We start from the raw sequence: 23,123 nt of genomic DNA on the forward strand, positions 1-23,123 counted from the left end.
CGATGTCTGAATTTTTGTTTGGATTTCACCAGTTATACCTGCCAATCCTGTTTAATGACCCAGAAGATCCTATATACACTACCCAGTGAAAACTTGATGATCCCCCAAAATATGCAGAGATCTCACTTTAATGGCACAATAATTACTAGAGCTGTCTTCTACATAGGATTTCGTTGCTACCAGTAGATAATGACAGATTTGTTAATTAACAGCATGAAGCAAAGCCAAGGTTGATGTTCTAATAAACAGGTCATTAACTTTGATAATGACCAATTTGAGAAGATGATTGCCATTACAAACAGTATAACATGAATTATGAGAACAACAGAATAATGGTAAACTATCGCCTGTGGTCAGATCTTATGGGGGGATTCTTTTCTGAAACTGTGGACATTCCCTAGTTCTCATTATTCATATTTTTCACTCTTGATTTGTATGCATTGAAAAAATTGCAGTGGTTGTATGCAAAGATACAATTATGAAAAGGGTTAAATTCTTTAACTCAGTGATGAACAATTGGCTTTTCATCTGAAAGTCAAATAGAAAAAGTTTCTTTAATGGTAACCATAACATTCCTCTTAACATAAAACTGCTGCTTTTCTATAATGCCACTTCTTTCCATGTCCAAGGAATGTCACAAAGGCAAACAGATTAGAAACATAGCATCACCAAAATGGAAGGGAACTTTGAGAGCTTTCAGTAGAACAACCCAACAAGTGTATGAATGGCCTCTATGACATCCCTGGCAAATGGTCATTCAGCCACTTTTTGAACAATTTCCAGCACAAGGAGAAAAAACAAACAAACAAACAAAGCAAACCTATCTCACAGGGCAGGGAGTTCTTTTGTTGGATTAGTTTAGTCATTTGCAAATTAGTCTACCTTACTGTAACATCTACTCATAAATCTGGATTCTACTCCTTGGAGTTAACATAGCATAAGTCTTCTGCAAGAGATTCCTTAAAAAACTTGAATTCTTGAATTGATAGGCATTCATTAAGTGCCTGTTATTTGTCAGGTTTGGGCTTGAAGATGGTTATTACATCTTCCCCACTTAATTTTTCTCTTCTCCAAGTTAAATAACCAGAGTTCCTTTTGTCTGTGTAAAATGTTTTCCACACCTTTTTACTATTCTGGTCACTGTCCAGTTCTCCAACCCTAACCCTGAATGACTGCATAAGCATAACCACCCCCTCAGACTAAGAATAATAAAATCAATTTGCAAGCTTGGGCAAAACCGTTGTTTAAGGGAGAAGTCAGGGAAGGCATGGGGAGGAGATGAATCAACCAACCTCGGCCTTATATGAACTCTCAGGGTTTAGACTCCAGGCCTATTGCCGTCCAACTGCTAAACAAAGTAGAAGACTGGAGCATTAGTCCCCCATGAGAAAAAAATCGATACCCCAATTCCACTTATGGAGCCATAATTACTGACAGGGAGGATATGACAGTCTACTGACCCATGACTAGCAAACTCTTTCACCTTCCTCTCAGACTTCCTAATATTCAGAATCTAAGGCTATTTAGGCAAAAATTTATATTTCACTACTATTACTACCTATTCCTTCATACGCATCATCTACTAGTCTTTCCCTTTAAGTATTTTTAACCCATATGCCCTCCCCTTCCTTTGGACCCAATGAAATCATGTTCTATTTAAAAACACACACACACACACACACACACACACACACACACACACACACACACACCTTCTATTAGACCTCCTCCTCTCATAAACTTTCCACCTTCCTGGCTTATGGAAAATTGACTCCATCAAAAAAAAAGAAGAAAAAAACCACTATTGCTTCCCTGACCATTAACTGTATAGCTAGCATATTCCCTCATATCCCCACTAGCACAGAAGGAGAAAGTGGCATACTAGTCTCTCATTACCATTTCCAGAGGGGCAGCTAGGTGGTACAGTGGAGAGAGCACTGGCCCTGAAGTTGGGAGTAGCTGAGTTCAAATCTCAGCTCAGACACTTGCTAGCTGTGGGATAATAGGCAAGTCACTTAACTCCAATTACCTTAAATACTCAGGGCCATCTCCAAGTCCTCCTGATAATATATCTTGCTCCTGGTCCCAGGTGGCTCTGGAGGAGCAAGCGAAGCTCCTGACTTTGCACAGCCCTTCCTCACTTAAATTCAATTCATTGCACTCCATGACATCTGTCATGGTCCACTTTGAGGACAAAGGACAAACAACAAAAACAACCATTTCCAGACCTCTTTGGACCCAATACTCTGCTACTATCATAGGGCACTTCCCCTTTGAAGTATACCCCATTCAAAAGGTTATTTCCCTATGAAAAACCTGGTAGCAGGTGTTGACTGGGTCCCAGGTCATGCTCTCTCCTTTCTTAAGGAAGTTAGAAACTGACACTTTCTTTCTTTCCACTCCAACTTCTGTCACTGTATTTGGGGGATAGATGATAGACAGAAAGACAGACATATGATATACACTCTTACACATATACATACATATATGTGTATCCCAAATACATACATATCTGTGTTTTTTTAATTATTGTGCTAAACTGTGTTTTCTAAAACTAATTGATAGCTATTTATATATAAATGGCTATTTCACCTGTTTAATCAGTAAGCATTTATTATTAATTAATATTATATATGCCAGTAAAGAATTGACTTGTGACCATTAGCACAAGCAGGAGTAAAGCCCCAGAAGACCCATGCTGACTCTCAGAGAGACAGCATGTGGTCTCAAGAAGAGTTTAGAAGACCTATAACCTTCACTGTTCTAAAAGGGAGAACAAACACCAAGAGACATCATTTCAAGCCAAGGGAGTAGATCAAGGGAGCCAAGAAAGAGGAAGGCTCTGGTCAAGGCTTTTATCCTCTTTTGGTAGAGGCAGACCATTATACATTGATCAAAGCTAATTCATTAGCATCATTCAATTCCATTGGTTGATGTGACTTGAGGGTGGTCCAAATTAAACTGAAGTCTACCCTATGACCTATTGGAAGAGACCCTTGCTGGAGGGCAAAGGTGAAATCCAGTATCTAGGTGTGGCTTGATTCCAGCAATTCAGTGAACTAGATAAAGCAATTAATCTCCATTCCTTTTGTTTCCTTGGGCTTGTTCCAAACAAGATTTTCTGAAGTTCCTGGACTTCCTGTGTGTGTGGGGGGAGGGGGTAAGGGACTGAAACTGATCTCTGGGTCCACCCAATAAATTCATTATTAATAATTATTTTCACACAATACATACATATACACACATATGCATGCATACATATATACACATGCATACATATATGTATGTCAACTTACTCTCAAGTAAACTGAGTTCCTAGTTCATCAAACCATTCAATTTTCATTATTTTCTTCTTCCATCTACTTCACTCACACACCGGGAGAGTCATAATCCTGATCTCACCACTATCTACAACTGTTTAACTACCATTATAAAGAATTTTGAAATTCCATAGACCATAATCTTTTATCCTTCCATTTCTTCTTCTACCATAATCTTCCCAAACTCATTTTTCACCCTTATTATAACTTCTATTTACTCCTGCTTTGAAGTTCATTATATTAAAATTTTCTACTCTTTTTCAAATTATGGTAGCTATTATCTTCCTATTCACAGGTATCTGTCTCACTGTCTTTCTTTCCTTCCTAAATTCTGCCCTTATATTCAGTTACCTCAACATGCTGGTGATTCTTCAAAATTTCTAAACTTCTAATTCTTAAATTTCCTTTAATCAAGTTACCTGTACATTTAATCTGGGGCGGCTGGGTGTTGCAATGGATAGAGCACTGGCCCTAAAGGTGGGAGGATCTGAGTTCAAATCACCCCAGAAACTTACTAATTGTGTGATCCTGGACAAAACTCTAAACTCCAAACCCCAATTACCTTAAACATCTGGGGCCAAGTCCAAGAGTCCTGTATATCTTGCCACTGAATCCAGATGGTTCTGGAGGAGAGAATGAGGTTGGTGACTTTGCACAGCCCTCCCTCACTTAAATACAATTCACTACAAATCATGACATCACCCCTGAATGTTATGGTATTCTATGGGAACAAAGGACAAACAACAAAACAACATTTAATCCACCTCAGCCACACATAAGAATGATGGTACTCTTGATCTTACCATAATACACAAGTGTTCCACAACTTACTATTGTTCTATCTTTTCCTATACTTCACTGAGTTTGCATTGCAAACCTATTGGATGAAACCTATTCTGAATCTTCATCTTGATTTCTAGCCCCTTTATTTTACTATTTTCTTTTTAGTGAGGCAATTGGGGTTAAGTGACCTGCCCAGGGTCTCACAGCTAGCAAGTATTAAGTGTCTGAAGACGGATCTGAACTCAGGTACTCCTCACTCCAGGGACAGTGCTCCATCCACTGCACCATCTAGCTGCCCCCTAGCCCCTTTATTTTTAATAGTTTCTCAAGCTATTACCCATGTTACTTAATGCTGCTGAATAGAGCTGAAAAATCAAACAACCATGGTGTATGAGCACCTCAGACAATTAACACTTACTAGCTGTATGACACTGTGCAAGTCACTTAACCCCAATTGCATCAAAAAAAAAAAAGTAAAGAAAGGTACATAAGTTTCATATAGACATAGTTAAGATGACATTCCAGATAAGAAGACAAAATTGAATAACTGAGCAGAGATAGAGATGGGAATGGATTAGTGTAGAGCTGTGCAGCCATTAGATAATTCTGGCTAATGTGGAGGTTCTCTGCATGGGAATATCAGAAGATAAATTTGGAAAGATATACAAATCTCAGGTTACAGAGGTCCTTGCATTCCAAGCTATGGAGTTTGGACTAGGAAGGAAATGGGGAAATCATTGAAGATTATTTTTACCAAAGAAATGAGATGACAGAAATAGTGTTTCAAAAAGATTAATCTGGAATAATATTGAAGGGAAAGAGACTAACTGCAAGATTTAAAAGGTGGCTATGGATAGAGCTGAAATACAATGAGATGAGTAATGTGGTAGCAATGGAAGTGTAAAGAGGTGGAAGGATGCAAGATATATAAAGTAATAACTTACAGAACATGTTGAATGATGAAATATGGTGGTTAAGATGAATAAAGAAAAAGAAATATTTTGAAAGCCCCTTGACTGGGATAATGATAGTAACATTGAAAAAAAAAAGAGAAAATTCTGTAGGAAGTAGAATGCTTTGGGTTTTTCTTTGTTATTTTTTTTTTGACACATTTATTTTTTACATTGAATTTTTTATTTATTTTCTCAATTATATATAAAAAGAAAACAAAAAAGTATGCATTCATTTTTAGAATTTTGTCTCCAAATTCTCTCCCTTCCTCTCTCCCCTCACCCTTTTTTGAGAATGTAATTTGATAAAGATTAAGCATGTGCAGATATTCAAAACATGATCATATTAGTCATGCTGCAAAAGAAAATGCATTGGGGGCAGAGACAAGATGGCAGAGGAAAGGCTGTGACTGTCCCACATTCCCGACAATTCTGTCCACATACCTTCAAAAATAATGCCATAAGACAACTCCTGAAATAGCATAACCCACAAAAAAACAGAGTGAGACTATTTTCCAGCCAAAGATGGCTTAATTAGGTGACTGGGATCATTTGCTGTTTGGGATAATAGAGGAACTCAGCATGTGTCACAGATCCAGCCCCAGGAAGGCCATGCCTCCAGAGCCTCAGAATCTTTAGTGGCTTCTTCTGAAACATGGTTCATGGACTGGTGAGGGTATCCAGTGGCTGCCTGGATGGAAATAGCTGTGGTCTCTGCTGGAGCTAAGATGGAGTGCCCATATTTTGAAACAGTTATCAGACTTGAGTAGCAGCAGCCAAGTGGGGGAGGGGCATAGGCATGCCAGACTTCTGACCATAGAGAATTAGATTTCAATCAGACTTTTGCTTCTGGGTTAAATAGAAAGCAGTCTGTGGTTACTTACAAGCCAGGAAAACTGAGAACAAGATTAATCATACCATCTGGGAACCCTTGTAGCTTGGGACAGTACATCCTGGAAGCAGCACTACACATTAAGAAGGAGTTACAAGCCAAGAAATAGTCATTCAAGATGAACAGAGAGAGAAAGTAGCAGACCATCTAAAGCTTCATTGGTGGCATGGAAGGTCAAAATAAACCCTCAGAAGAAGACAATAACAAAGTCAAAGCTCCTACATCCAAAGCTTCCAAGTAAAATATGAATTGGTCTCAGGTCATGGAAGTGTCAAAAAGGACTTTGAAGGTAAATAGAGGTAGAAGGAAAAGTTAGAGAGGTAGAAGAAAAAAGGGAAAGAGAAAGGAGAGTGATTCAGGAGGGTCATGAAGAAATAAGTCAACAGGTTGAAAAGCCAAATTGGCCAAAGGGAAAAGGAAGCACATAAACTCTGAAAAAAATCATTGCTTAAGAATTAGGATAGAGCAAATAGAAGCTAATGACTTTATGAGAAATCAAGACACAATAAAGCAATTTTTTTAAAATGGCAATATGAAATATCTCCTTGGAAAAACAACTAACTTGGAAAATAGATGCAGGAGAGATAATTTGAAAATCACTGGACTACCTGAAAACCATGATCAAAATAAGAGCTTAGACATCATCTTCCAAGAAATTGTCAGGGAAAATTGCCCTGATATTCTAGGAGCAGAAGGTAAAATAGAAATTGCAAAAACCCACCATATCATGTCCAGAAAAAGATCCCAAAAGGAAGACTTCCAGGAATATTATAGCCAAATCCCAGAGATCCCAGGTCAAGGAGAGAATACTGCAAGCAGCTAGAAAGAAGGAATTCAAATACTGTGGAGCCACAGTCAGTATAACACAAGATCTAGCAGCTTCTACATTAAAATACTGGCAGGCATGGAATATGATATGCCAGAGGGCAAAAGAACTGGGATTACAATGAAGACTCACCTACCCAGCAAAACTGTGTATAATCTTTCAGGGTAAAAAATGGGACTTCGATTAAAAAAAGGACTTTCAGGCATTCATGATGAAAAGATCTGAACTGAATAGAAAATCTGACTTTTAAATACAATACCCTAGAGAAGCATAAAAAGGTAATCAGGAAAAAGAAATCATGAGGGATATTAAAAGGTTAAACCATTTACATTCCTACTTGGGAAGATAATACTTCTAACTCATAAGAACTTTCTCAGTATTTAGGAAGATGATAGAAATAAATTTAGACAGAGAACACAGGTGTGAATTGAATATGAAGGGATGACATCTGTAAAGCATTTATTTTTTTATGCTTGTTTTTTGTTGGGCAGGCAGGGGGTGGCTTATATCTGGGGATGTATTTGGTCTCAGGACTGCCTGGGTCCAGGACTGGTTCTTTGTCCACTGCATCATGTAATGATTGGAATGACGCCACCTACTGGAGACTTGCTGTGGAGAGCTCCACCATGAGGAAAATGCCTCAGAGGCATTGTGGCTTTTCCTTGGCGTCAGGAAATGACGCTTGCTCATGGGTGCTGTCTATCAAGTCTACCAGCCAATCAACTGGAGGAGCCTCCTATGGTCTGGGAGGAGACAGGAAGGAGGAAAGGGAGCCTGCGCAGAGAGCGCTGGCCTTTTTTGGCTTCCAGACTTGATGGTGGTGGCGGCAGAGGACTTCACAGGAAATTTGAGGAAAGATAGGAATGCCAGGCTGTTAGAATTCTGTTCTCAATCTTTTTCTTTCTATTTTCCAATAAACCCTTAAAAACCTAAACTCATTTTATCAGTGATTTTTAGTCAGTTTCCCCCAAACTGGGGGAACACATTAGAATCCACATTTAGAATCTTAAATTACACAGTCAACTAGCTGACCCATGAAGACATCTTTAAAATAAAGGGGTAAGAGGAATGCACTGGAAGGAAGTGAAAGGGAGAGGTGGACTAGGGAAAAGTAGCTCACATAAAAGAAACAAGAAAAAGCATATGGAGTGGAGAGAGAGATGGGGAAGGAGCAGGGGAGTGAGTGAACCTTATTCTCATCAAAATTGGCTCAAAAAAAAAATTGGCTCAAAGAGGGAATAGCATGCATACTCAAGTGGGTATAATAATATATTTTGCTCTGAGGGAAAGTGGGAGGGAAAGGAGATAAGGGGGGAGAGGTAAAGGAAAGGAGAGCAGATTGGGGGAGGGGAGCAGTAAAAAGCAAAATATTTTCAAGGAGGGATAGGGTGAAAGAAGATAGAAAATAGTATAAATATCAAGAGGAGAGAATAGGATGTAGGGTAATACAGTTAGCAATAGTAACTATGAAAGAAATGATGAGCAGAATGCTGTCAGAAGGACATATGAAAAATGCAAACCATCAAGACAGAAAGAACTGATGGTATCTGAATACTGGTTGAAGTATAATTTTAGTTGTTAGTTCCTCTTTCTAAAGTTATTTTGTCTATTTTCTTTCACAATCTGACTAATGTGAAGACGTTTTGCATGACTGTACATATATGACATATTGAATTGCTTGATTTCATAGGGAGGGTTAAGGAAGGAAGGAGGAATAAAATCTGGAACACAAAGTTTTAAAAAATCAATGTGAAAACATTGGGTTTTTTTACATGTAATGGGGGAAATTCTAAATAATAATAATAAAAAAAGAAAATTAATTCCAAAAAACCTCAACACAATATTGTAAAAGTTTTAAATAGTATGGTTCAATTTGCATTCAGAATCCATCAATTCTTTCTTTGGAGCTAGAAAACATTTTTCATCATAAGTCCTTTGGAACTGTTTTGGTTCGTTGTATTGTTGAGAATAGCAATGTCATCCACTGTTGATCATCATACGATATTGCTTTTACTATGTACAATGTTCTCCTGGTTCTGCCTACTTCACTTTCCATCAAGTCATAAAAGTCTCCTCAGGTTTTTCTGAAAGAATACTGTCCATAATTTCTTATAGTACAATAGCATTTCAATATGATTATATACCACAATTCATTCAGCAATTTCCCAATTGAAGGGCATCCCCTCAGTTTTCAATATGGGCATCCCCTCAATTTCCTGTATTTTGCCATCACAAAAGGAACTAAAACTATTTTGTACATATAGTTTCTTTTCCTTTTTACTTAATTATTTTTTTGGGGGAAATGGACTTAGTAGTAGTATTTCTGGGTCAAGAGGTATGCAGAGTTGTATAGCTCTTTAGATATATTTCCAAATTGTTCTCTAGAATGGTTGGATCAATTCACAACTCCACTAACAATGCATTTGTCTTCATCAACATTTGGCATTTTTCTTTTCTGCCATGTTAGACAATCTGATAGGTGTGAGGTTGTACTTCAAAGTTGCTTCCATTTGCCTTTCTCTAATCAGTAATGATTTAAAGTAATTTTCAAAGATTTTAGATAGCTTTGACTTCTGAAAAATGCCTTTCTATATCATTGTACCATTCATCAACTGGGGAATGGCTACTATTCTTATAAATTTGACACTATTCCCTATTTGAAAAATGAGACCCTTATCAGAGAATCTTGTTGTAAATGTTTTCCCTGCTTCCCTTCACTACTTGGCAAAATTAGTTCTGTTTGTGCAAAAAAAAAAAAAAGTATCTTTTTACAACCTATAATGTTCTCCATCTCATATTTAGTCATAAATTCTTCCTTTAACTAGAAATCTGAAGGTAAAATATTCCACCCTCTACTAATTTGCTTATATCACCCTCTGTATTTAAATCATGTACCCATTTTGACCTTATTTTGGTGTATGATTTGAAATATCTAAAGCTGTGAAACTGCTTTCCAGTTTCCCAGCGATTTTTGTCAAATATGGATTTTTTCATTCCAAAATCATGGATCTTTAAGTTTGTCAAACACCAGATTACTATGGTCATTTACTCCTGTGTGACCAATCTATTCTACTGTTCTCCCTATATATTTCTTAGCCAGTACCCGCTTGTTTTCATGATTATTATTTTGTAATATAGTTTGAGGTCTTGTACTGCCAAGCTGCTTTCCTTCACATTTTTTTCATTGATTTTCTTGATATCTTAGAGGTTGTGTTCTTCCAGGTAAATTTTATTATTTTTTCTAACTGCATAAAATATTTTTGGATAATTTGATTAGTAGGACATAAGTAAATTAATTTAAGTAGTAATTTAATTTTTAAAATGTTGTCTTGGCCTACCTATGAGCAACTGATATTTTTCCACTTGTTTAGATCTATGAAAAGTGTTTCATAATTATGTTTGTGTATTCCTGGATTTGTCTTGAAAGTTAGACTCCTAAGTATTTTATATTGTCTTCAGTTATGTTAAATGGAACATCTCTATCTCTGGCTACTGGACTGAGTTGCTAATGTATAGAAATGTTGATGATTTAAATGGGTTTATTTTGTAACCTGCAACTTTCCTTGAGTTGTTAATTATTCCAACTATTTATTTTAGTTGATTTTCTAGGATTCTCTAAGTATACCAACATATCTTCTGCAAAGAAGTGTTCATTTTGTTACCTCATTGCTTATTCTAATTCTTCTCATTACTTTTTCTTATAACTAACATTTCTAGAATAATAATGAATAATGGTTGTGGTAATGTGCATTCTTGCTTCACCCCTGATCTTATTGAAAAGGCTTCTACCTTATTCCCATTACAGATAATGCTCGCCAATGACTTTAGACAGATACTACTTATCATTTTAAGAAAGGTTCCATTTTCTAGTGTTTTGAATAGGAATGAGTATTGTATTTTGTCAAAGGCTTTTTTTGCATCTGTGTAGATAAACGTGATTTATGTTATTTTTATTACTGATATAGTCAATTATGCCTAAAGTTTTCCTAAGATTGAACCAACTATGCATTCCTGGTAAAAAATCCCACCTGGTCATTGTATATGATTTTTATGATATATTGCTGTATTCTCCTTGCTAGTATTTTATTTAAAGTTTTTGTATCAATATTCAATAGGGAAAATGCAATACAGTTTTTGAGTGGTTGTTTTAATGAATTTGGGTTTCAATTAGAGAATATACAATTAGATAGTCTAGCATCATTTAGAAATTTAGCATTAGAGTTCCAGATTGGAGTTAGGGCTAGACATATAGACCCAGAATTTTTTTTATAATTTTTTAAAGGTAGGTAACAGCTAAAATCAAGAGAAAATGTGAGCTCTCCAAAGAATATCTCAAAAGGCCAAGTTTTAAAGAAATGCTAGTATTTAGGGAGTAAATGGTAACATAGAGGTACACAATAATAAGATATATTATGGTGATGATGTGAGGGTAGGGATGTGTAGCCCTTAGGATATTCTGATTCTAATAGACATTTTGTGTAAAGGAACGTTAGATAAGGACATAGGTCCAAGGCAGACAAATAGAGAATAGTGATAAAGATAGGAGAGCCAAGATAGTAAAATTTGAAGTATCACCTCTTCCCCCTTCCCTGCTATTTACTCTTACAAATACCAGGTGTGATCTTGATAGCATAGTTCCAAAATGATCATTTTTTCTCATTATCTCTACCCTAAGTTTTTACTCCCATGAAGTTTCTGACATGCAGATTGGCTAAAGGTCATAAGTTTCCACAAATTTGGGCAGTAGAGTTCCCAGCAGTAGCTAATAATAACTTTTCATATGGGTATCAGATGTTGGATAGCCTTTATTTAAACCACTATAGAATATTCATAAAATTAAAATGATTCACAGCAACTTATGAACAAATGTAGGAATCAAAAGTACTCAAGTGAGTGATTAAACTCTTCCTAGCTATCCTGTATTCCTGTGGTGATCTCCTTCCTCTGCCTCCTAGAATCCCTCATTTTCTTAAATATTTACCTCAAGCACTACCTCCTTCCATGACTCAATGCTCCTCCACATAATTACCCCATATATTTTTTTATGTGCTTTGTATAGTTTTATATAGGTGCATGTTATCTCCACCATTGGAAATTAAGTTCCTCAAAGGCAAGGTTTCTTTTGTTTTTATCTTTTTGGGCCCTAGCACCTAGTACAAAGCTCTCAATGAATGTTTATCAATGCTCCTCTAGGAAGCATAGCTAGTCAATGTCTGAAATAAGAAACCAAGTTTGCTGACTTCCATACTAGTGCCATTTTGACCACCACTGGGTTTTTTTGTTTGTTTGTTTCTTTTGTTTTATAGCTAGCAAGTGTCAAATATCTGAGGCCAGATTTGAACTCAGGTCCTCCTGAATCCAGGGCTAGTGCTTTATCCACCACTGTGCTACCCATCTGCCCCAACCACTACTGTTTTAAAAAGTTTTAAATGTTTTCTATTTTTTTTTAATTCTTCAAACAAAAATCCAATTGATGGTTCCTTATATGCTTCTAAAGGAGCCAAGAGAGACACTGTTTTAAATTGCTAAAAATTAAAAACTGTGAGCTCTTTTTAAGAATATAAGATAAGATGACTCAACATTCTGCTTTAAAAAGTCCAGTTTTTCAAGTATTTTCTATTTAATTTGTTTTGTAATATGATTATTAATATTCCATAGCATATTTTTAAAATACTTGTTTCATCAACACAAATAAAATTATTTCTTCAAAAATAGCTAATGATAACAATAATAATATCTAGAATTTTTATATTGTCTATTATTTTCCAGGCACTGTGTTAAGTGATTTACAGATATTTTCTCATTTTATCTTTAAAATCAGGAAATAGGTACTATTTTTGTTCTCATTTTATAATTGAATAAACTGAGGCAAACCAAGATTAAATTAAGTGTTTGAGGTCAAATTCAGATTCAGGTCTTCCTGAGTCAAGGCCCAGCCTGCTATCCACTATGCCACCTAGCTGCCTCAAAAAAAAAATTAGAAATGGTATATGTATTTTGGTCCAAATCATGTGATTATTCCCATTTGGTGCCATGATCAATACCTGATCTTGTTTGTTAGGATAGCTACAAAGATACAAAAGATAGCCAAATCAACAATAAATGGACCTACAGGTATAAGCACCACTGCAAATAAATTTTGCATTGAGGGAAGATTTGGGAGGTGGAAGAAAAAATAAAATAGGACAGAAATTTTATTTTTTTTCTTCTGAATGTCTATTTATTTTATATACATAAAATCAGAATTTTTATTATATTCCCAAAATGTAAGCAGCAATCATTCAATGCCACTTTTATTTTTATTTTTCTTAGTTAAGGTCAACAGATATTTATTCAGTACCTGCTATGCGCTTAATAAGCACTGTAATGTCCCCCACCCTAATCCCAAGAAGACAATAATGGAATGCTTGAAAGGACTTATGGGATTTGGAATTTTTTTCTTCATCTCTTAAAGCTAGGAAATATTGCATAGTTTGGGACTGGGTTGGGACTAAAAGGAGAGCTCATGACAAAGAATAGGAAAGAAAGCACATCAAGAGGATAGAAATGGTAATACTTCCTCCTAGCTACATGGAGTAGCACTGCCACATTTGTGACACTATCAGCAGTTCCTTCTTCAACTCATGCCTCTAGGGAGGCTGGAGAAGTGAAATCAAAAGTGTCAAGCTACATGAAACAAGGTAATTTTGTGTTTTTATTGTTATTTGTTTGCTTGTTTTTAAACACCAGTGTTGGCTCAGGTAGCTGGTGGGAAAAACAATAACAGATACATTGCATGGAGCAACTGGTGGTTCTTATCATCTTCCTCTACCTTCTTACCCCTTCAACCAGGAGTAACTTGCATCTAATTCTAAGCATGTTCTTTTATTCTGTTAAAAAAAAAAAAACACTCCATTTCTAATAACACCTGAGGATGACCCTGTCAGGTGGATTTCCTTCTGTTTCTTAGTTGATGGCAAGAGGATGTGGGCCAATTCTGGGAGCCACACAGGAGATCTTAACCTTTCCTAGTGCAGGGCTTCATTCAAACCTCACAACCCATTGTTAAAAGAGTTTTCTCTCTCTAATTCGGGGTATAAACTCTAGCCATTCATTTGTTTCACAGCTAATATTCTAAGGGAACAATTATTGCAATCATAAGTCTTTCATATGTTTCTATCATATCCTGAGCTTAATCGGCTGAGATATTTAGTGTTTGAATATTTTTCTAAATACTGGAAGGTGAGGGGAGAAGAGGGAGGCACATGATATGGAATTAATGAACACAGAATCTATGCCTTCAACCTACTATGCTTTTTAAATTTAATGAAGGGTTCTTAATATTTTGAGTGTATATCGGTGTGTGTGTGTGTGTGTGTGTGTGTGTGTGTGTGTGTGTGTGTGTGTGTGTATGGGTATGCAATGGACCCCTTTAGTAATCTGGTAAAATCTATAGATCTATTTTCAGAATTTTAAAAAATGCATAAAATAAAATATATGGATTATAAAGGAAATAATTTATGTTGAAATAGTAATTAATTTTGTAAAAAAAATTAAACTAAATAAAAATTCACAGACTTCCACTCAAGAACTTTTGCTTCTTGTGCTTTGTTCATCATACTGTTGTATCAAATTATTTTATTCGATTTGTTTGAATTTTCCAATAAAATAAATGAGTTCAACTCTCTTTCAATTTTTACTTTCTCAACATTTCTTTGAATTCCCAGAAAAATCCTTATTAAATCACATTATTACATTTTCCCATCTAGCTTCTTTAAAAATGTAGAAAAATCTACCTTATCTGGTTCATAAAATCACCATCCTCTCCTTTTGTAATCACACCTGAAATCAATTTTTCCTATTCAACTCTTCAATCATATCTAAACACTAACTCATTTATTGGACACAAAGGATGTTGCATACATGAAGCCTAGGATTTTAGAACTAGAAGTGAATTCAAGATCAGCTGGGCCAATATTTTGTTGTTCAGTCATTTTAGTTCTGCCTAATTCTTCATGACCTCATATGTGATTTCCTTGGGGAAAATATTGCAGTATTTTTGCCATTTCCTTCTCCAGTATATTAGGCAGACTTGTACAAGGTCACACAGCTAGTGAGTAATTGAGGCTGAATTTTAACTTAGGTTTTCCTGAGTCCAGGCCCAGAAATCTATCTAATGAGCCACCTAGCTGCCTCCAGTCCAATATACATTTTAAAATGAATTCACTGAGGTCCATGGCCATTAAGTGGTATGTACTCTTTACATGTGGTATCATACATGCCAAAATTGCCCTTGGATTATAAATCCTAAGTAAATGAACCATGATGTTTCCTATAACATAAAGTGAAATTATTGCCTCAGAAAATAGAATTATTTTAATGATAATAGTCTCTGATTAGACAATTTCAATGCTGCCTCCAGAGCTTGTTAAGTAAACCGTATGTTTTTGTTTTGCCTACATGTTTTACATTTAGTAAGATGTCAGATAAGAAAGAATATTGATAGCAAATGGAAAAGCAGAATGTTGGCACCAGAATAGGATCTGAGTTTCCAAGAGAATTTGAAAGCATACTTGCCTGTGCTTTATTGTCAAACAGTAATAGCAGCAACTCACTGAAACTGGCCTCTTTTCTTGAAGTGTATATGATATGTGTAGAAGACCATAAGGACTAGAATTCTCAAGTTTCAGGTTAGTGTCCCATCCTTTGGCTATGCTGTTATAATACTACAACAACCAGTTGGGAAATGAAAAAAAAAAGTCAAATATTTATCTTACTGCCTTGATTCAAGCCTTATCCCAAACAATACACCTGACCTTGTCCTGGGGCATGTGATTGACCAAGTGCTGAAACCTATTTAATAGAACCAAGTGCTATAAATCAAACCACCCCAGAAGATATGTGCTCTACTCAACACCTGAAGGCACAATGGGGACAATGCCAAGACTGCTATGAATTTCAGTACCTCTACTTCTTTTTAGTGGTGGCAGCACTCATTTTCTTAATCTAAGAATTTGGTGTGGATGAATTTATCTTATCAGCTTTGGCTCATGGTTTCCCATGAAAAGTTCTGTCTTTCTTCTATTTATTGTTGCATTTTAATAGCATTTACTCACAAGCAAGTATCTGTAACCAAAGGAGGAATGGAATAAAACTAAATACATTAAAAACTTCATTAACCAACCCAGCAATGGGTTCCCATGCCAGGCAATCACAGTTTTTGAAAAAATGCAATCAAGGCAAAACACAGGAGTTTAATGAATGAATCTACATAAAGTTGTCATATTGAAATCTTCTACCTCTTCTTACCCATCATTGTTGGGTGCCCTGGAAGTAATATCTCCTAGATCTCTCCTTCTGGTCTGGTCCCCATAACCATCATTCAGGAGAGCAACTTCAAAAGAGAATAGGCCAGTAGTTGTGAGCTCTTCCACCCGGCGTGCACTTGCTTCCCCCCTGCCTCCAGGTGCAGCACCACCTTCTTTCTCTTAAGGGTTTAAACTTGCCACTTCAAAGTTTGCCATGGATGATGATATTGCTGCTCTCATTGTTGACAATGGCTCTGGAATGTGCAAAGCTGGCTTTGCAGGAGATGATGCCCCTCGGGCTGTCTTCCCATCCATTGTTGGGTGCCCCAGACATCAGGGTGTGATGGTGGGTATGGGCCAGAAAGACAGCTATGTGGGGGATGAGACCCAGAGCAAGAGAGGTATTCTGACCCTGAAGTACCCCATTGAACATGGTATTGTCACCACCTGGGATGACTTGGAGAAGATCTGGCATCATACTTTCTACAATGAGCTCCATGTGGTCCCTGAAGAGCATCCTGTGCTGCTCACAGAAGCCCCCCTGAACCCCAAAGCCAACAGAGAAAAGATGACTCAGATTATGTTTGAGACCTTCAACACCCTAGCCATGTACATTGCCATCCAGGCTGTGCTGTCCCTGTATGCCTCTGGTCGTACCATTGGTATTGTGATGGACTCCGGTGATGGTGTGACCCACACTGTGCCCATCTATGAAGGTTATGCCCTTCCCTATGCCATCCTCCATCTGGATCTGGCTGGCTGTGACCTGACAGACTACCTCATGAAGATCCTGACTGAGAGAGGGTATAGTTTCACTACCACAGCTGAGAGGGAAATTGTGCATGACATCAAGGAGAATCTGTGCTTCATCACCCTAGACTTTGAGCAGGAGATGGCCACTGCTGCTTCTAGCTCTTCTCTGGAAAAGAGCTATGAGCTCCCTGATGGTCAGGTTATCACAATTGGCAATGAGAGGTTCCGATGTCCAGAAGCTCTCTTCCAACCATCTTTCTTAGATATGGAATCCTGTGGAATCCATGAAACTACCTTCAACTCAATCATGAAGTGTGATGTTGACATCCCTAAGAATCTCTATGCCAATACTGTATTGTCTGGTGGTACCACCATGTACCCAGGCATTGCTGACAGGATGCAGAAGGAAATTACAGCCCTAGCCCCCAGCACAATGAAAATCAAGATCATTGCCCCACCTGAGAGCAAATACTCTGTCTGGATCGGAGGCTCCGTCCTGGTGTCTCTTTCCACCTTCCAGCAGATGTGAATCAGCAAGCAGGAGTATGATGAATCTGGGCCCTCCATTGTCCACCGCAAATGCTTCTAAATGGACTGTTTGTGTTTGGGGGGGGGGGGTGTTCTTTATTTTTTTTTGGTCAAAGGGTGTGACATGTTAATTGCCCGGAAAAGAAAAAAAAGAGATGAGATTGGCATGGCTTTATTTGTTTTTATTATTTATTTTTTTTTTTTTTGGCGCTTGACTCGGGATTTAAAAACTGGAACAGTGAAGGTGATGAGCAGGTGATGATGTTGGACGCAAACATTCCCAAAGTTCTACAGTGTGTCTTCAGGACTCTGATTGTACTTTTTTTTTTTTAATAGTCATTTCAAATAATTATTACATGTTAGTGAGTTACTTGCCTCTATGAAGGCGGTCTTGCTCAAATTAGAGCAAAGGAACTACTTAAAAATCCAGGGGGGGGGGCGGTACACAGTACTGCTTTATGTGTAAATTATGTAATCCTTTAAAAAAAACAAAAACAACTTTTGTATCTCCCGCCTTAATACTTGTTCCTTTTTTTTTAATTGTCAGCCATAACAAGTGGCCCCCTAAATTCCTTCCCTACCCCCAACATAGATGTGAATGAAGACTTCACAGTCTCCCAGCAAGTTTTGAGATTGGTGCCAGTACTTGGGGGGAGGGGAGGAGAGCTTTACCTGTACACTGACTTAAGACCAGTTCAAATAAAAGTGCACACATTAAAGAAAAAAAAAAGAGATAATGGGCCAGCCAAACCCACCAACTGCTACTAACAGTTTAAGAATCAAGGTACCCTCAAGAAGAGACAATTCAAATCCAGACATTTATAACAGGCAACACCAGAAATGTATACCAAATAACACAAACTACCACCATTGCATCTTCTCAGACCTTCATGGAGACAAATCCAGGACCATGTGTGCAAGATCTTCAGTAAGACCATCATACCTTTTCCCACTGGCCTTGCTTCCTGACCTATTATTAAGAGAAGCAACCTATGTGGAGATGCCCCATTTATAGTCTCCTCCTTCTCAGTGACCACAGCTAATGAAGATCTAGAAAAAAAGGTTTTCATCACCAAATTCCTTGGCACTATTAGATTGGTCAGCATCAGAAATGGATATGTATTTATTAGTAAAAATAACATTTTTAGATAATGTATTACTGTCAGCTTTACAATTATTATTTTAGACCACCTTGAAAGCATTTAATACATGGTATTGTGAGTCTTCCAGTGTATAAGTATAGGGAAGAGTAGAATTACACAGGAAGAAGGTATAATAAAGAGAATAAAGGGAGTCATTTTGGAATCTATTCTAATCTGTGACTGGTGTATTTTACACTGAGTAGGGTAGAAAGAGCATTCATCTCTAAATTGAGTCCTGGGTTGACAACCCAGCTCTGACATTTAATTTCTGAATAACCTAGGATCCATAATTGTCTTTTTAGCCTCATGTTCCTCATATGTAAAGGAACTGGATTAGAGGGATTTTAAGATCCTTTCCAGTCATAATAATCAGTAATTCTATCACTCCATGATACTCCACAGAAAAAACTAAATCCTTTATGGCTTACTCATGCTACCTTCCACATTCGTGAACAGCCTTCACAACTTCATCTGGGCTTTGCACAAGGATTACAAACTAATTTTATAATAACCTTTGAAAGACGTAAGCAGAAAGGTAGATCAGCTACAAGAACAGTTCTGTGAAATAGTACAAAATCCCAAAGAGAAATTTTGGGGGAATATTTGTATTACTCCTTTCTTCCTTTAGGCTACAGATTGCAGAGGCAAATATTCTTTAGGATAATGAAAATGATTCCGGGATTATTGATATTTTGAATTCTTCTTCAAGACAATGTTAACAGGTATTAATCATTCAAAACTTCTAAAAAGATTTCATTTCTGTCACTGTTAATTTTTATCCTGTCCCAGATGGAATCCAGTGAGTTTTTTTTTTCAATCTTTCCAATATCCAATTTATTCTATGGCAATATTCTTATATCAAACTCCAACTTTGGGGCAGCTAGGTGGCCCTGGATTCCAGAGGACCTGAGTTCAAAGCCGGCCTTAGACACTTGACACTTATTAGTTGTTTGACCCTGGGCAAGTCACTTAACCCACCAAAACAAAAACAAACTCCAACTTCTATGTCTTTAATCAGGAAAAAGAAAACATTGAAGTAGAAATAGAAAAAAAGATAAAGATAGTTTCTAAGATTAAATTAAGCTAGTAAAACCATTTAAGAGTCTTTAGGTAATTTTAAAAGCAAGAAGGTTCATGAAAACAAATTTCAAGGAAAAATTGAAAGAATGAATCTTTAAGAAATTTTACTGTACTTTAGTCTCAGAATCAAAAAGTTGAAAGGATCTCAAAGGCCACCTAGTTAACTAAACAAGAACCAAAATATTTTATAAGCATGTCAGCCATTACATCATCCTAATAACACAAAAAGATCGAAGAGCACAAGACCAATGACAGATTCCCTATGTCACTCTAACAGAGATATCATTCTAAATTGACCAAGTAATGACTGGTTCTAGCCATTCAAATGATTTTGACTTGCCAAATTGAAGTATTATGCAGCCCATACATTTGCATTTTGTCTCAAATACCTTTTTTTTTAAATGCTTTTCAAAAAGTCATATATATCATCTACAAAACTATCTAATACCTAGGCTAGCATCTTTGCCAAAAAAGAAAATCTGTGTTTGGTTCAGCATATTGGCTTATAGTGAATACTCTGCCTTTTTCTGTAAGATCAAAACTCATCATGTAAATGACATATCTTATAATTGTGTTAAGAATCAAAAGGGGGGCAGCTAGGTGTCACAGTGGATAAAGCACCGGCCCTGGATTCAGGAGTACCTGAGTTCAAATCCAGCCTCAGACACTTGACACTTACTAGCTGTGTGACCCTGGGCAAGCTGCTTAACCCCCATTACCCCCCCAAAAAAAAAAGAATCAAAAGGAAACATACTCGCTATTTGTCAAAAATAAAGCAAAACTGGAAGTCCAAATCTACAAATTTTCTAGATAACAGAGTCGTGTATGTCTTGACTAATTCAATGAAAATGGCCCTTATGGCCAATAAAACATCACTAGCAAAACAGATAACACATATAAGCTTTGTGTGTGTGTGTGTGTGTGTGTGTGTGTGTGTGTGTGTGTGTGTACATACTAACTATATATGTGTGTGTTTGTGTGTGTGTGTTTGTATATATGTATAATATTTATACTATATTAGCTTATATGTGTAACGATTGGAATGACACCACCTGCTGGAGACTTACTATAGAAAAGCTCCTCCATGAAAGGAGGGTCTTTGAGGGCAAGACCATGTATCTTTTCTTTGGCGTCAGGAAGTGATGTTTGCTGGTGGGAGGACGAAGGGGGACCTGGGCGCTCTGTCTCTCTCTCTTTTCCTGGGGACGCTGGTGGAGAAGGGAGCTAGAAATGCACTCTCCCTTTAATAGATAGGAATCTAGGCCTTTTCTTCTCTCTTTACCAAATTTTTATTCTCCTTAATAAATGCTTAAAAGGCTTGCTAAAGGGGGCAGCTAGGTGGCGCAGTGGATAAAGCACCGGCCCTGGATTCGGGAGTACCTGAGTTCAAATCCGGCCACAGACACTTGACACTTACTAGCTGTGTGACCCTGGACAAGTCACTTAACCCTCATTGCCCAGCAAAAAAAAAAAAAAAAAAAAAAGGCTTGCTAAAGCTTATAATTTATTGGTGACCACTCATTAGATATTTTAGACAGTTTAGCTAGAATTTTAGCCCTTAGCATATGTGTTATCTGTTTTACCAATGATGTTTTATTGGTCATAAGGGCTATTTTCATTGAATTAGTCAGGACACATATACATATATACATACACACATACACATACTATAGTATGTATATATGTGTGTTGCATGTATATGTTTATATATACATATAGATAGATATATAAATGTTCACAAATATGTTTCAAAAATAAATAGGATACAAATAGTTTTAACTTTCTACTCAAAGTTAATATAAGAACTGAAATAATACCATAGAAAGAATGCTATATTTGGAGGCCAATGATCTAGGTCCATTTTCTTGGCTCTGCCACTAATTATGTGATCTTCAGCAAACCACTTAGTATCTCTCTTTTTTTTTAATTTATAAAATGAAAAAATTGGATAGAGGATTTATAAGGTCCCTTACAGTTCTAAATTTAGATGCCTATGACAGTTATTGCATCTGCTCCTTCAGGATTGCTGTGAGAATATACAAAGAGTATATGATTGTATTCTCATAACAACCCTAGCAGGTAGGTGCTACTAACTCAAGCATTGATTGATACCATCTCCTTCAGTCTCTTCTCTCTGATTAGAGAGCTGGAGAACCAAATTCTTCCAAATGCCTTCCTTTACAGAAGGCAGAAAATGGATTTTCAGGTCACTCTGCTTTGCTGCTGTGCCTGGTTTCAACTCTGTGGAATAAGATATCCACCCCCCACTCAATTCTACTTTCCTGCCTCATTCTATGTATTGTTTCTCCCCATTAGATTCCAAACTCCTTGAGGGCAGAATCATTTTTTTATTAATTATATCTCCAGCACTTAGCAGTGCCTGGCTCATGGTAGGCACTTAATAAATGTTTATTGGATTATTGTACTGTCATAGGCATGTAGATTTAGAAATGTAGGGGACCTTATAAAAAACAAACAAATAAAGGGATGAACAAGGAAACAGATAAATCAATAAATGAATGGATGAATAATAAATATATGTTTGTATATGTATGTATTGTGTGTTATATATTATATGGCTATCTTTATCTATGTAAGACTAGCCAAGAAAGTATCCTGGATACTGATGGGGACAGCTAGGTGGTACAGTGGATAAAGCACCAGCCCTGGATTCAGGAGGACCTGAGTTCAAATCCAGCCTTAGACACTTGACACTTACTAGCTGTGTGACCCTGGGCAAGTCACTTAACCCTCATTGCTCTACAAAATAAAAAAAAAAAAGGATACCATAGAATGATACCTAACATAATGACATAATGGCAATACTAGCAGAAGAGAAAATAAATTGTTACTAAAAATTTAAAAAAAAATAGTAAAGGATATGAATCTTAAGAAAGCTAGTTTTATTGCTTGATATAGGAATCATGATGGATAAACTCTTCTCCATTTAAAAAACTGGATTTATTATTAAAGGAGACAAAGCAACACTGAATAATTTTGAATATGTGTATACATAGATATATAAAGTGTCAGATATCATGATATCAACATTTTTCTAACTTAAAAGAAAAAGTGTGAAGAATAAGCCATGGAAAAACCTTATAAGGATCATGCTCTTTTCTAAGATAACTGAAAATAGTTACAAGTACTAGAACTGTGAGAGAAAGAGAAGTTATTGAGTTTTCAAGTTGATTTTTGCTCTCTTCTAATTACTAGACAAAGGGCAAAGTTTAAAGTACTTCATAAATATTATTTCCATTATTTTGGGTATGTATGCTTTCTCTACTTTCCAAGTAATTCCTACCTCTTCAATGAGATAATGTAGTAGATTGAATTCAAAGTCAAATCTAACATTTGCTAGCTTTGTGACCATGGACAAATCACAGCGTCTCCAAACTACAGGCAACTCTGAAGACTACATGGTGTGCATAGAAAGCTGGGGGTTCCTACGCTAATAAAAATCATGGATCCTTGATAAGAAGTCTACTCAAAATAATTATTTTCATGGGGATTTTAATTTTAAAATGTAAATTTCTAGATGCCTGAGAAATCCACAACATAA

The 23,123-nt window shown here is 36.6% G+C and overlaps 1 protein-coding gene across 2 annotated transcripts; it reads left to right on the plus strand.

Annotated features, from left to right (window-relative positions):
- Positions 1 to 16,227: 16,227 nt before the first annotated feature.
- Positions 16,228 to 17,340, plus strand: LOC122731680 (actin, cytoplasmic 1-like). 2 transcript variants are annotated; one of them, XM_043971933.1, is made up of 2 exons: positions 16,318 to 16,398; positions 16,525 to 17,340. In XM_043971933.1, the coding sequence occupies exons 1-2, from the start codon at positions 16,318 to 16,320 to the stop codon at positions 17,338 to 17,340; spliced, it is 897 nt and encodes a 298-aa protein (XP_043827868.1). The 2 variants fall into 2 exon arrangements, with proteins under 2 accessions (XP_043827867.1, XP_043827868.1); XM_043971932.1 differs by having other exon boundaries at positions 16,228 to 17,340.
- The last annotated feature ends 5,783 nt before the right edge of the window (positions 17,341 to 23,123 follow it).

The sequence above is a fragment of the Dromiciops gliroides genome, chromosome 6 (genome assembly GCF_019393635.1).
Source record: "Dromiciops gliroides isolate mDroGli1 chromosome 6, mDroGli1.pri, whole genome shotgun sequence".
Lineage (NCBI taxonomy): Eukaryota > Metazoa > Chordata > Mammalia > Microbiotheria > Microbiotheriidae > Dromiciops > Dromiciops gliroides.